This window comes from Chrysemys picta, chromosome 12 (assembly GCF_011386835.1).
Source record: "Chrysemys picta bellii isolate R12L10 chromosome 12, ASM1138683v2, whole genome shotgun sequence".
Classification (NCBI taxonomy): domain Eukaryota; kingdom Metazoa; phylum Chordata; order Testudines; family Emydidae; genus Chrysemys; species Chrysemys picta.
In genome coordinates, this window is record NC_088802.1 from 18,596,052 (window position 1) to 18,610,954 (window position 14,903).

The window sequence follows — 14,903 nt, forward strand, 5'->3', positions numbered from 1 at the left end:
TGGACCAAATCTGTGTGAGTGGAGCTGTGCCCTGGCTCATGGGGTTGCAGGGCCACTCACTCAGGTTTGGCCTACCCAGACTCCCATCACCATGATGGCTGGGCCAAACTGAGTGGTGCTGGGACCCCAGAGGTTGCGGTGCCTGGAGTAGGGTGGTGAGCCCAGGCAGCCCCATGGGACAGGAGCTGCCATGTGACCCTTTGAAACATTCTGGTGATCCAATTTTTGGTCCCAGCCCACAGGTTGAGTCGAGAAACCCTGGAGTAGATGTCTTCAGCCTGTGTTGGGGCAGGGAGCAGTGCAAGCTCTGCTACAGAATCCCCGCAGACATAAAGGTGTCTATTCCCACATTTCAAAGGTGAGACAGATGTTGGTGTAGGACAGAGAAGAGCAGGAATGCCAGGCAAAGGGGAAGAAACTCCAGCAGTTGTACCGCGAGGCAAAGGAGGCCAACAGCCTTGCAGGGGCTGACTCCTGGGCCCATCGTCCTTGGCACAGACCCCACCACCACCCTGTGGACGTCTCCTGGGTCCTGGAGGAAGGAAATCTGGCAGCACACAGTGATGTTGAGCTCCCTGAGGTTGCCTACAAACAAGCTGGAGTTCTTCCAGTTCCAGACAAGCCTGGACAGAGAACCCCCTGGGGATGGGGAAGGGAGCTCAGGTGCATGTCAAGGTTCCTTCCCCACTCTGAACTTTAGGGTACAGATGTGGGGGACCTGCATGAGAAGCTCTAAGCTCAATTAACAGCTTAGATCTGGTCTGGCTGACACCACTCCCAAGCACTAATCCCTTCCCTGGGTAGCCTTGAGAGACTCTTCACCAATTCCCTGATGAACACTGATCCAAAACCCCTTGGATCTTAAAACAAGGAGAAATTAACCATTCCTGCTCCTTTCTCCCACCCAGGGCCGGCTCCAGGCACCAGCCCTCCAAGCATGTGCTTGAGGCGGCACCTGGAGGGGGGGGGGGGGGCGGCACTCACCCGGGGAGAGCGGGGCCGCGGCCGGGCTCGCCGCCCTCCCCCCAGCGCTCCGGCCAGCCGGGGAGAGCGGGGCCGCGGCCAGGCTGGCCGCCCTCCCCCCCACCTACGTTCCCCGCTGGGGCGGGGGGCGGCAAAAAAGCCAGAGCCAGCCCTGCTCCCACCGACTCCTGGTGGATCCAGATCCAACCCCCTTGGATCAAAAAAAACAAGGAAAAATCAATCAGGTCTTAAGAAAAAGGCTTTTAATTAAAGAAAAGAAAAAGAAAACCCTCTGGGAGAGATTAGCATACCAGCTACTCTCACAGACAACAGATTCCAAACACAGAGGATGTTCCCCTGGGCAAACCCTTAGTTACACAAAAAAAATATCCAAATACCCAATTTGACTATTCCTCTTATTGCACAAGACAGATTACAAAGAAATAAACATAAACCTATTTATTTCCTTCACTAATACTCACTACTTAATAAGGGGCTGAATTCTGGAGCTTTCCACTCCGGTCAAAAGTGAAACTCTACAGACAAAGGGAACTTTCCTCCTTCCCTTTGAACCATCTTGTCCTCCCATTGGTTCCTCTGGTCAGGTGTCAGCTAAGCTAGGTGAACTTCTTAACGCTTTACAGGTAAAAGAGGCATTAAACCTTAACTATCTGTTTATGACAGGTGGGTACATTAATACACACTTCTTTTTTCTGTTTACATGCTTTATGGGTTTTCAATCCTCCCCCCCTCTCTCCATCCCCTTCCTTTGCCCCCTTTTATATGGTGGCTGCGTGCACAGAGGCAGAGAGGGAATGAATTGCCGTTTGAAGTAGACTCCCTATTTTAAAAACGTGCTGTGGTAATAAAAATAAGGGGTATGATAAGCAACTTTTTAACTCAGCTTTTATTTATTTATTTATTTTTGAGATGAGCACTCTTCCCAGTAGAGAGAGGGTCACCTTTCTCATCAGAGCCCACAGGGGCTGGGAGAACTCACAGACACAGCTGATTCTATCACAGCCAATGAGACAGACCCAGGAAGGGAGACACCCAATTCCTGTCCCAGATGGTTGGAAATTGAAACTAACTTTTGGTTACCCTTCCCACGAGGAGCCATGGCTGCAGAGAGCCCTGCAGAAAGTCTCCAGGATGAACTTTCTTGTCCCATCTGCCTGGAGTATTTCAAAGATCCAGTGATTATTGAGTGTGGGCACAACTTCTGCCGGGCCTGCATCAGCCAGTGCTGGGGGGAGACGGAGCCAAACTTCTCCTGCCCCCAGTGCAGAGAAACTGCCCAGCAGAGAAACCTGCGGCCCAACCGGCAGCTGGGGAAGGTGGTGGAGTTAGTGAAAGGACTGAGGCTCCAGGCGGTGACAGAGTGTGATGGACAAAGAGTGTGTGAGAGGCACCAGGAGGCTCTGAAACTGTTCTGTGAGGAGGATCAAACCCCCATCTGCGTGGTGTGTGATAAATCTAAGGCTCACAGATCTCACAAGGTGGTTCCCATAGAGGAGGCTGCCCAGGAGTACAAGGTAGGAAATCTCCTCCCAGCATCAGTGTTTGTACCTACCGGGTTTTTCAGATATATTTACAGGCCCAGAGTACAGCTGCTCATGCAGACATCATGTAGCCTGCGGCCATAACTGTAGGTTCCCAGGCTTTCCAATGTTTGGGTTTCCTTCTAGTGTCACCGGAACTCCTCATGTCCTGCTGTCATAAAGGATGTTTTTTTTTTTTTTTTTTTTTTGCTAACTACAGTGTTGTGATAAAGATTTTTAACCTTACACATGGATCTCTGCTCTGACTTGAGGACTAATTTCCATGGGTGGGTGGGGAAAAATATTCATTTTCTTGTGATGTCCTTTTCCTCAGCTAATATTTCTGTTCCAACACCCGTTCCTGCTGAGCGGGACACACCGGAACCAGCACTGCCAGCCCCCACCCTTCTAAAATCCTGAGATCTTTGAAAAGATTCAATCAGACTCTGGGAATTTATCCTCCCACGCTCTGCTTCATTCATTTCAAACCAACAGAGAAATAACTTGATTCTTGGTCCCCAAAAGATGCTGGTGGATGCGAGGTGAGGCAGGGGTGTAGTCAGAGCTCCTGACTGGTGGACAGATGATAAACAATTTTTGGAGCAAACGTGACACCATCTATTTTACTAGGATCAGCAATGTGAGAGTAGAGTTGTAGGAAAGAGATCGTTACTGAACATGCTGGGAGGCACTAGGGTTTGTACATTGGCAGCCAGGGCCCAGTTTGTGCTTCTAGCCCCCAGGTGTCAGAATGAATTAGTTCTCCTCTGTTACCTGCTGCTTTCCCCCAGTTCCTGCAGTGTCCGTGGCCTGGCCCGTGAGTTGCCATGTGGGTGCTCTCCCGGCCTGCTGCTGGGTTAAACAAGCTGGAAAGCTAAATCTGTGCAGCAACATTAAGGGGGGGGGGGGGAATAATTGCTCCTCAAGCTCCAAAAGAAAAAATATTAACCCCCCCACCCCCATTTGTCTTTGCCCAGGAACAATTCCAGACCCGACTGCAGGCTTTGAAGGAAGAGAGAGAAAAGCTCCTAGGATGGAAACTGACAGGAGAGAAGAGAAGCCCAGAGTACCTGGTAGGTTCCCAGTGTTGATACCCAGGAGGGCTGTGGGGATGTATGTCAGTCAGGGAGGTTTGTGCGTCTCTCTGGGGCCGTGTGCTGCGGGTTTGGGTTCGTGCGTGTCTGTCTCTGTTCTCTGAGCTGGAGTGGGACTGCAACTCCTTGCCTGGCTCTGGGTCTAGGACAGATTCCTCGGGAGCTCTGGGCAGCCCTAGAGCAGGGCAGACGCTGATCGAATCCACCAGCAGGTGTAGCCTGTGCTCCCCTCTGCTCAGAATGGACGGGATGTGGGGTCATGGCCCTGCCTCCTCCCTTCAGCTCTGGCAGTGCCAAGGCTGTGTTAATGCTCCATCCCCAGCTATCAGAGAGGTCTGCTCGGCTCGGCTTCAGGCTTCATCTTTGTCTGTCTCTGCCCACGCTGTCTCTTTCACTCTATGCAGTGCCGTTGTAGCCCTGTTGGTCCCGGGATATTGGAGAGACAAGGGGGTGAGGTGAGATCTTTGATTACAACAATTTCTGTTGGTGAGAGAGACAAGCTTGCACACTGCCCAGAGCTCTTCTTCAAATCTGGGCTGGAGAGCTCTGGGTGGCTTGAAAGCATCTTTGGAACGACTTCTGTCGGAAAGAGAATCAAAGAGATCACCTCACCCCTTGTGTCTCTCTCTATTATTGATGAGCACTAGAGAGTCAATAGCTGAGTGACAGCCAAGCTCTCATGCTAAGCACTTCACAGTGCTCTAAAACTCACCTGCTTCCTGATGTTGTCTTTGAAAATCACTGTGCCCCATCCAGGCCTGAGACAGGATTATTGGACTGAATCAGGAGTTATGTGGCCAAGGGGCTGCACAGGTGAAGGGCTCAGACGAAAAGAACCTGACATTCAATTTGTCTCCCATTCTTATAACTTTTCTGGGCCCGCCTATGGCTCAGATCATAGCACCGATCAGCCCCAACTGATCTGGGTCTGATTGAATTTCACCTTGGCTAGTGTCTGGCACCCAGGGCCACACCAGGGAAGCAGCACCCTAGAAGTTATAAGTCTTTCAGTCTCTGTAAATATGCATACATCATGGATACGCACACGGGAAAGTGATATGAGCATGCTCCAGGAGACAGGTGCACCTCAAGCCAGTGTGCGGAGCTGTAGCAGGCAGCTGTGGAAAGGGGGCAGAATTAAGGTTGGGTGGCAGGCGTGACCTTTACTCTGCAGTCCCTTGTTTTCAGAGCTGTGTTTGTCTTCGCTTCATTCTTGATTTCATGGTACAAGTTTATAGCCTGGGGCTGCACTAGAGATCCTGATCTATGCACTAACACAGTTAGCTTTTAGGCACTGAATTCTCATGTCTCTCCAGAGGTGTGGCTGGGCGTCCCTCCGGGGCATGTGAATTTCAGGAGTTTCCTCAGTGAAACTTGGGAGTTTTGGTTTGTTTTCTTCTTGTGTGTTTTCTTTACCCCCTTCAGTCTCTCTCAGGAAGTCTCTGCTCATGTACCTCTGAATCCTGCCCTTTCTACTGCTGGAAGGATTGAGATTGTCACAGTTCACTGATCACAAACAGAAACAAACCATGTCAGATGGGAAGGAAATTTAGGATAAGGTGGGACTTTCTAGGAAAATCTCTCTGGTCAAATGAGGAAAGTTTCTGTCTGCTTTTGAGGTGTTGAATATTTAGAAATTCCCCCTCCTGCTCAGAGGGCTGTGTGAAATCTCCTCTGCCTGTCAGTGTGTCCTTGACGTCCCTTTCCCTGTTTGTACCTCATCTTTACAGGGAAAGACAGAAGCTGAGAGAGAGAAAATTGTGGCTCAATTTAAGAAGCTGCACCAGTTTCTGGAGGAGGAAGAGCAACTCCTGCTGGCCCGACTGGGAGAGCTGGAGAAGGAGATTGTGAAGCTGCAGGATGAAAATATCACCAAACTCTCTGCGGAGATTTCCCGTCTCAGCGAGCTGATCAGCGAGATGGAGGGGAAGTGCCAGCAGCCAGCGAGTGAATTCCTGCAGGTGAGCCCTCAGAGCCTTGGAGATATTTGGGAAATGGATGACCGGGGAGACCCATGTGGCTTGGAGTGCAGGATCCTAACACTACAGTAGAACTCCTTGTTTCTAGTTTTTACATAGGAATCCTCTCTCTCGCTCTCTCTTTAATGGTACCTCATTTTATTGTTATGAACGACTGTTAAAATGTGAATTCTCTGGTTTATGATCACTTCCACTTGCTTCTGTTTTATTATTCTCTTTTGTTTTATTAGTAATTTGATTAGAGGTATGGAACAGCTTCCATCTGAGCAGAGATTAAAAAGACTGGGGAGTGTTGAGCTTAGAAAAGAGGTGACTAAGAGGGGATATGATGGAGGTCTATTAAATCATGACTGGTGCAGAGAAAGTGAACAGGGAAGTGTTTTTTACCCCTTCACATTACACAAGAACCAGGGGTCACCCAATGAAATTAATAGGCAGCAGGTTCAAAACAAACATAAAAAAATGCTTCTTCATAGACCTCACAGTCAACCTCTGGAACTCATTGTCATGGGATGGTGTGTACGCCAAAAGTATAACTGGATTAAAAAAAGAATTAGATAAGTTCATGGAGGATAGGTCCATAAATGGCTGTTAGACAGGATGGTCAGGGACACAACCCCATGCTCTGGGTGGCCCTAAAGCTCTAACTCCCAGAAGCTGGGACTGGGGATGGATCACTTGACATTACTCTGTTCAGTTCATTCCCTCTGAAGCATCTGTCAGAAAACAGGAACTGGGCTCGATGGGCCGTCAGTCTGACCCAGTATGGCCGTTCTTGTGTTAGGAGTGAAGGAATCTGGGAGAGGGACCCCTTTGTAGGGTTTAGATTTTAATTGTCTTTTTTATAGTGTTCTGGGTCCATTTCTGGCCCACATCCCTGCGGGAGCAGAGCCCGTTAATAACACACATGAATTCATCCATCTCTCCTGAGGCAGGGAAATATTTAAATAATGTGATCCTCATTTCACGGAGAGAAAGGGGGACTCTGTTTTGGAAATCATCCCAGGCCAGCTGCCATTCTCCCTATGACACCACCAACACCCCTGAACCAGGATCATAGTGTGGCCCACCCCAGCCTCTTCTCCACCAGCCGACTTCCTTCTCGTGGTTATCACTCGTAACTGAACTCTTTGTTCTCTGTCCCCTCCCCCTCTCTAGGACGTCAGAAGCACCTTGAGCAGGTATGTGGCTCCGTCTCACTCTCGGGGACATGTCGGTGTGTGGGGGAGGGGCTTGAGCCCCATGCGAGGCCCCCATCACCTCAGGGCATCACGGCCAACTGTGAGGGGCAGTGTCACCCCTCAGATCCAAATCTCCCCTCTTCAGATGTTACTCCTGGGATTGATACTCTTTATTCGAGACGGTGAGATGACGCATGAGGGCTGGTTAATAGACCAGAATAGATCCATTAAATCTCTTGTGTTCCAGGGAACGGGAATATGGACCCTTCCAGATCAGCAGTGTTCAAATATGTCCAGCTTGTGTCCATTTGGCGCCCTGCGTGAGGTGATTTGGGGTTAGTGCAGTGGTTCTCAAACTCTTGTACTGGTGACCCTTTTCACATAACAAGCCTCTGGGTGCGACCCCCCCTTATAAATTAAAAACACTTTTAAATATATTTAGCACCATTATAAATGCTGGATGCAAAACGGGGTTTGAAGTGGAGGCTGAGGGGTCTTTGCCTCTAGTTTGAGAACCCCTGGGTTAGGGTCTCCATCCATTTCTGACTGGGCAGGAGTCCACACCACAAAGCTTAGCGGAGTCAATGCAGCTTGCTGGCCCATCTGCCTGCTCCACTACCCCTCGATGTCGTCTCTCCCCAGGTCATGCTGGAAACAAACTGGGCCGCAGCAGGTGAAGCTTGTGCTGCCCTTGCCTGAGCGGTACCTGCTCTGAGGCCAGAATACATAGAACAATCCAGCCTCCAGGCCCCGCAGTCAGTACTGGGTTTACCATGGCACCATGGGGCTGGGCCCAGGCTCCAAAGGGGCCCCGGCCTGCTCTTCTCCGCCCCCCACTCTCTCCTGCAGATACCATCAGCGTTAGTGTGCAGCTGATTTCACAACCCATGGACTCCCAGAAATCCCTTTTCGGTATCCCCCTGCACCACTGTGATCACCCCTTCGCTATAGATGTGAAACTTGATTGGCATATGTGGTCGTTCTGATCAACAGCTGTATGTGGAGAGGCTGGGTTCCCCCGGGTCCCCCTCACCCCTCTCCCCTTAGTGTTGAAAGGGACCTGTAGCTCAGCGCATCTTGGATTCCACAGCTGCCTGGGAAGCCAAAGCTGCAATGTGAATCCACGTGATCGCTTTTAGTTCACAGCCCCAGCTCTGCCTGCACGCTGGGCATCAGTGTAATTCTTGCTTTCCCCCAAGGAGATCAGACCCACTCCATATGTCTGACACCCCAGGAAATGGAGAAATCAATAATGCATAGATTCCAAGGCAACAAGGGATCATCGAGATATAATCTCGTCTGCCCTCTTCTAGACAAGCCTAGAGACTTACCTCGGAGCTTTTAGAAAAACATCCCATCTTGATTTAACAATGGGCAGTGAGGGAGAATCCACCAGAACCCTGGGTACATATTTCCAGTGGCTAATTACTTTAAAATATAAAGGCACTTGCGTTTGTTTTCTTTATAATAATATTTCTGCCACTGTATCCAGGCAGGCAACTAGTTGAGTGAGACTGAAAGACAGAGGAAGAGGTATATGCGCCCAAGCAGCCAATGGCCTATACGAGCATTAATGTCAAGTTTTGGCTTGCGCTAGTTGCTGGGCAGCGGCTGTTTAACCAGCATTTCAGCTGGGAGCATTTCTAGTTTGTGCATTTCAAAGTCTGCCTTTGCTGCAGAAGAAAATCCAGCCAGTGATCAATCTCTGGTCATTATTTTAAACACAGCTTTGGGATTCAGAGGGGAGAGCCAGAAGGAGATTTTGTCTTTCAAGGAGGCTCTGCTGCTATTTTAGGGTGAAAGGGTGTAGCAATAATTAGTGACAGCACAAGCTAATCAACCCTCTGCAATCACATCCGCCAATTCCTTTAGCACCCTCGGATGCAGCGCATCCGGCCCCAGGGACTTGTGCTCGTCCAGCTTTTCTAAATAGTCCTGAACCACTTCTTTCTCCACAGAGGGCTGGTCATCTTCTCCTCATACTGTGCTGCCCAGTGCAGCAGTCTGGGAGCTGACCTTGTTCATGAAGACAGAGGCAAAAAAGCATTGAGTACATTAGCTTTTTCCACATCCTCTGTCACTAGGTTGTCTCCCTCATTCAGTAAGGGGCCCACACTTTCCTTGACCTTCTTCTTGTTGCTAACAACCCTTGCTGTTACTTTTAACATCCCTTGCTAGCTGCAACTCCAAGTGTGATTTGACCTTCCTGATTTCACTCCTGCATGCCTGAGCAACATTTTTATACTTCTCCTTGGTCATTTGTCCAAGCTTCCACTTCTTATAAGCTTCTTTTTTGTGTTTAAGATCAGCAAGGATTTCACTGTTTAGCCAAACTGGTCGCCTGGCATATTTACTATTTGTTGTCAGACGGTACCGGTGTGGTGCTCTGCTCTGTTCAATGTTGATATCAGTTGGCTGCGTGCGTGTGTTCCCTCTATGTGCTGCCCCGGCTTTGCGCAGATAGCTGACACAGCAGACCCCGAGAGAGCCCCCAATGACCACAGACTCTCCAGCTCCCCAGATTAGATATTGTTGTACTTAAAATACTGCACAGGACCTTTTCAGGGGGAATAAGACAAAACGCCACATTTATTAGTAATACATGTATTTATTAACACTGTATTATATGCATATAATATATTACACTTACACACACACACACAAACACACTCCGTCTTGTTGTTACCAATTAGTTGCTCCCCTTAACTTCACTGGCCAGGTGAGTTAGATGGGGGAGGGGGTGGAGCCGGGCTTCTGCCGATCCGGATCGATGCTCCCATGTTGACAAGACGAGACCCGGGGTCCTCTGCAAGACACCTCACTTTTATAGCAGCTTTCCTCTTATGCAAATTTATACCAGATTTAAACTCTGTGTCTGTGTTCATTGGTCCTTTGTGCTGCTTTCTTTTGAGTGTTGTTCCAATGCTGCAAAAAGGGTGTTTTCAAAGAAGGTGCTTGCTTTTAACCCCCGAGGCTTGTCTTTAATGAGCCCACTTGACACATTTTATTGTCCTTGGGTCTGGCTCCCAGCCCCTCTCCAACAGTTGAGGCTGTCTGGAGGTGCTGCCTTTCATGCCTTGCTTATCCACACCTCATTCATTCAACAGGGCAATTGATTAAGAGTGGGGGGGGGGGGGGGGGAGAGAGCTCTTGTTCTACTGCTAGCAAACAGAAATTTTTCTTCTATCTTATTCTATCCTTAGGGGCTATAATATTATACCAAGGGCAATGCAGAGTTTCTAAATGAGGCTTTGATACAAAGTCCCATGAAAACAGAGGTCACACGTGGGTAGATCCACCACAAGGTTATATGAAGAGGCACAATGTAAAGTCATATGAAAATTATCAGAGATTGATCTACAATATCCAAGGTGCTGCTAAGGTGCTGCTAGCTAGTACATAGGTGCTCCCTGGCAATGGACTGGGTCAGTCAATGGCGGGACTTTCCACTGCCCCCTAGGCCAGACAAAGACGTCCACTCAGGGGTGCATTCTTATACACAGATACAAACAAGTTACACATCACTCCCGACGTATTGAGGTGCAACCCCCCTACGTAGTATGGTGCCGCCTCTCACCTTGTACATGTTGGTTTGAACAAAACAACTCTATCCATCATATTATCCTTTTGTCCCTGTCTTGTTATTTGTGTGGAATGTGCAAGTAGCGGAGTGTTCTGGTATCTCTAGTGTCCAGTACCTTTTAGATATGTGTATTTTTGCAACATCAGCCCTTTCATTGCCAGCTTCTGTGAGCAGGGCCTGCCTCTGGCTCCCAGCTTAATTTTGCTTTATGTTAGCAAAGTCTTGACCATTACGTTAGTTCAGGCCTTAGGCCTCATACCAGGCCTCTGATAAGGGTTTATGTTTCAGGGCCTCATCTTACGACACTATTCTTTCTACACATCGGGATGGTTTGTTCCTGCAACCTCAATAAGGAAGGAAGGGGGGGGAGGGGAGATGAAGCAGTGGGGAAGGGGCATGGGATGGGGAAGAGAAGGGGATGGGGGAAGCGGGGGCAAGGGGGGGAGCTGGAACCCAGCATGCGGCATTCCCTTGGCAGAAGCTGGGGCTCCCCTATTAAGCAGGCCCATCGAACCCTCACCCTGACAAGCCCCACCTCCCCTGCATGTACCACCGCGAAGAGCCCCAACCACTTGCACTAGGACCCCCACCGAAAGGAACCCCACCTCCCCTGCACGTAGATCCCCCCCCACCCGCTGAGCCCCAAACACCTTCACCTGGATCCCCTGCAGAGTCCCAATGCCCCTGCACCTGGAACCTCCCAATGAGCTTCTGTGCATCCAGATCTCCCACTGAGCCGCCCACACCCAGATTGCCCCACAGAGAACTCTCTTACCCCCACCTGGATTCCCCCCACACTAAGTCCTTCTGCACTTGGATCCTGCTGCCGGGCTGAGCCTGCTCACCCACACCTGGTGCCTGGCACAGGGGGGCAGGGCCCTAGAGTGTTTCTGGGGCAGGCCTGGCCCTTGCACTGTGTCAGGGTCAGGTGCAGCCTCACTGCCGAGTCCCTGTCCCGGGGTGGGGGTGGGGGGGAAGGCTGCAGGGTAATCTCCCACCTCCATGCAACCCATGGTCTGTGCTCCCCACTGCCATGTTGGAGCCTCCACATTTATTTATTGACAAATAAAATTTGCAGAATTTTAAAATATTGTGCACAGAATTTTTAATTTTTTGGTGCAGAATCCCCTCAGGAATATGGGGTGCTGTGCAGCTGTGATGGTGGAACTGTGAGGAAGGTGGTGGGCAGTGGGGAGGTCTACGGGCGGGGGGCGCTGGGCGAGGGGAGTGCAGGGTGCTGTGCAGTTGTGGTGGGAGGCCAGTGGGGGAGGTCTCTGGGAGGGGTGGGGGCTGGGCATACAGATCTGTGGTGGAGATCTTTGGGAGAGCGGGCACTGGGCATAAGGGTAGGGCACTGGGCAGGGGGGCGGTGTGGTGCAGGCCTGCCCTCAAGGGGAAGGGGCATGCTGGCAGCACAGGGCTGGGCAGGCCAGTGTGCATCTGGCATCTGCAGGATTGTAAACAGTGCCCCCCTGCTGGGCTGCACCTGCCACGCTGTGCCTCATTGCCCCCAACCCGCCCTTCACTCTGGAGACTGACCATCCCGCCCCCCTGCACCTTGCCCCATGCAGGCCAACAAATATCTTTGGTGCCGGGCCCACAAAAAGTTCATCTGGCCCTGCCCGCAGTCCAGCAGCTTTCCCTGAAATACAGAAAAAATCGTGATTTAAAATCAATGAAATAGAGAATTCTGTTTCTCTCCAGGTGCCAGCAGGGGAAGTTCCAGCAGCTGGTAGAGATTTCTCCTGATCTGGCAAAGAGACTTGGTGATTTTACCCAGAAAAACATTGTACTAAAGGAGACTCTGAGGAAATTCCAAGGTACTGAGCAGGGATTGAAAAAGGAAAATGGAGTCTGATCTCTGTGAATGTTGGAGGAAACGGGCTGTGTCCAATTAGCTGCGAATGTAAAACCCAATTTAAGAACATGGAAGAAATATAGACAAAGTTTTGAATTAGCTAAGAAATTTCCCCCCAAGATATAAGATATTTATGGAGGAACAACAATAGTCCAAATGTGATTGTCGCCTTCTTTGCCCTTATTCTTGAGGACTGCAAAGTACTTGGTTGAGTGAAACTCTGTGCTAATGCAAAGGGCTTCATCTTCTCTTCCTGAGTCTGTTTCATTCCAGTCTGACCTGTCTAGGAATTTTCTCTTGTAGAAAGGCGAGAAACACTAAATGCCACATAAGCCGTGTTTATAACTATGTTGTTAGTGCTGAAAGGGGTCCGTAAGCCTGATACTGGCCCACCTCCATATGGGCGAGTTTTACACTGTCTCTCTCCGTATTTCTCTCTCTGGGTCTCCCTGCCTTGTCCCCTCTGTTTATGGCCCAGAACTAAAGCACCGTTATTCTGATTAATTGTAGAAATCCTGCATGAAACATAATTTTGATACCATGAAATCTTTTTCTCTCCCTCTCCTCCCTAGACGCTCTGATGTTTGAACTGCAGACAGCGAGTAAGTGGATCTCTGGTAAAAGGGGGCAGAGGAATGGGTGGGGTTTTAGATGGATTGAGTGAAAAGGACAGTTTGTGTTTGTGGCACTGGATTCACTTGAGGAAGAAGCTTCTTAGATCAAACAAAACAGAGGCCCCCATGCATAGAGAGTGAGCACTGCAAGGTAGGGGGCTGGCCTTAAGCACTCTAATATATATTAAACGTTTAATTGGTGCACAATGTTTTGATTGAGTGAGGGCTCTGACTCCTCCATTATGCTGAGGGGGTGGGTGCCTGGTCTGACCCTACCTCGGTGTGTCCATAGGCCATCGCCCTCTTCTGTGTCTCTCCCTGCGGGTCCCACCTCTCCCTTCCCCCATGGCACTTGGGTTGCCAACTAGGCCCCTCCATCCTCTCTGTCTTTGGGAGGTCTTCCGTGGACACTGCCTCCTCCTCTACCATACGGCATGGGCTGGGGGGCCTGCCCTGGTGTACCCACCAACTCCCTCCCGCCTCCTTCCACCCAGGGCTACTACCTCCTCCCCTTGTCCCAGCTGCACTGGGGTTCGTGCTCCCCTCTCTGCTGCCTCCTTGATTCCCTCTGACTGGGGATGTCTCCCGAAGAGGCGGCTGAGGCTGATGCCCCTTCGGTCCCACCCCAGATTCTGCTGTCTGCCCCGCCCCGCCCTGTCCCTGCTGCTGGGAGTGGGGAGCCGCAGCACGGGGAGCAGGAAGATGCAGCGGGGAGGAGATGGAGATGCAGAATTTGCAGCTATAACAGCACCTCTAGGCCCTGGGAGGTGGGAGCCCCAGTGAAATCCCTGCTCAGCCCCAGCACAGAGGCAGCTCCCTGAGACCCAGGACAGAGAGGTAGGAAATCAGGGAGGGTCCCAGCCAGGACAGGGCTGCTGGGGAATGTGAGAAATGGTCCCAACCTCCCCAATGGCCAAGCTCTGCCTAACGCTCCGATTCTCTGTCCCCAGTGACTCTGGATCCAGACACGGCTCATCCCGAACTCGTCCTGTCTGCGGATCGAAAAAGCGTGAGACTGGGAGACACACAGCAGCGAGTGCCCAACAACCCTGAGAGATTTGACTGTAATCGCTGGGTGCTGGCCTGTGAGGGATTCACCTCGGGGAGACATTGCTGGGAGGTTGAGATGGGGGATGGGCAATGCTGGGCTGTGGGGGTGGCCAGAGAGTCTGTGAGGAGGAAGCGGGGGTTGAGTTTTAACCCTGAGGAGGGGATCTGGGCTGTGCAGTGGCTGCATGGGGATCAATATCAGGCTCGCACCTCCCCTGAGACCACAGTGTCACTGGGCCGGGTCCCCAGCAGGATCCGGGTTTGTCTGGACTGTGACGAGGGGCAGGTGGCATTTTTCAGTGCTGACAACAAGGCCCCGATCTTCACTTTCCCACCAGCGTCTTTCAATGGGGAGAGAATCCGCCCTTGGTTCTGTTTCTGGGACAGTGAAACCCAGCTGAGACTCTGTTCCTGATGCACAAGGTTATCTATCCCCCTGCAGGCCATGAAATGGGCTTCTCTAGCTTCTGGCACCCTCATTTCTACAACCCGGGAATCTAAAGTCTGCTGGTGACCTGTTCCCCCTCCAAAAAACCAACCAACCAAAACCACCCAACCCTCAGGGACATTGACCAGCCTGTTTGTCACTGTTCTCTATGATCCCGGAGGACTCTAGCATTCTGCCTGGTCAGAGAGCAAGAGGAGGAGTCCTGGGTGAGGGAGGACAGTACAGGTGGCAAATATTTGGGGCAGGGGAGGGACAGGAGAAAATGGCTAATCTTCACTTTTGATGAGTGTTTTCTAGAATTTAATAAAGTTATTTTTATATCAAGCCCGCGGAGGTTGTGTTTTATGGTTCCCACGCTCATTGGCTGGTGCTGGCGTTTTTGTTTTTTCACCAAGTGGATTCCATATCTTCACAGCTGTAAAGATGCTGAAATGTTTGTGTCTCACAATGATTTCTCCTGTCTCCTGCTGGATAAAATATAGCACTAAACCCAGGAGCCCTCAGAACTACTTGATTCACCAGTGTGGGGTTTGTTTGCTTTTTACTGACATGCTCGGTGGGGTCGAGGTTGGTTACAGGCCATTAGCATTGC

General features: G+C 50.6%; 1 protein-coding gene across 1 annotated transcript; it reads left to right on the plus strand.

Moving 5' to 3' along the window:
* The first annotated feature begins 1,417 nt into the window (after positions 1 to 1,417).
* LOC135972149 (zinc finger protein RFP-like) lies at positions 1,418 to 14,635 on the plus strand. The gene is made up of 7 exons (XM_065565109.1): positions 1,418 to 2,498; positions 3,482 to 3,577; positions 5,329 to 5,559; positions 6,736 to 6,758; positions 12,046 to 12,161; positions 12,772 to 12,801; positions 13,764 to 14,635. Exons 1-7 carry the CDS (start codon positions 2,082 to 2,084, stop codon positions 14,276 to 14,278), a joined length of 1,428 nt encoding a protein of 475 aa, XP_065421181.1. The 5' UTR covers positions 1,418 to 2,081; the 3' UTR covers positions 14,279 to 14,635.
* Positions 14,636 to 14,903: the final 268 nt, after the last annotated feature.

Coding starts and splice junctions, on each gene's coding strand:
- LOC135972149 (XM_065565109.1), top strand. CDS start 2,082: ATGGCTGCAGAGAGCCCTGCAGAAAGTCTCCAGGATGAACTTTCTTGT. Junction 2,499..3,481: donor AGGCTGCCCAGGAGTACAAG/GTAGGAAATCTC, acceptor GTCTTTGCCCAG/GAACAATTCCAGACCCGACT. Junction 5,560..6,735: donor CAGCGAGTGAATTCCTGCAG/GTGAGCCCTCAG, acceptor CCCCCTCTCTAG/GACGTCAGAAGCACCTTGAG.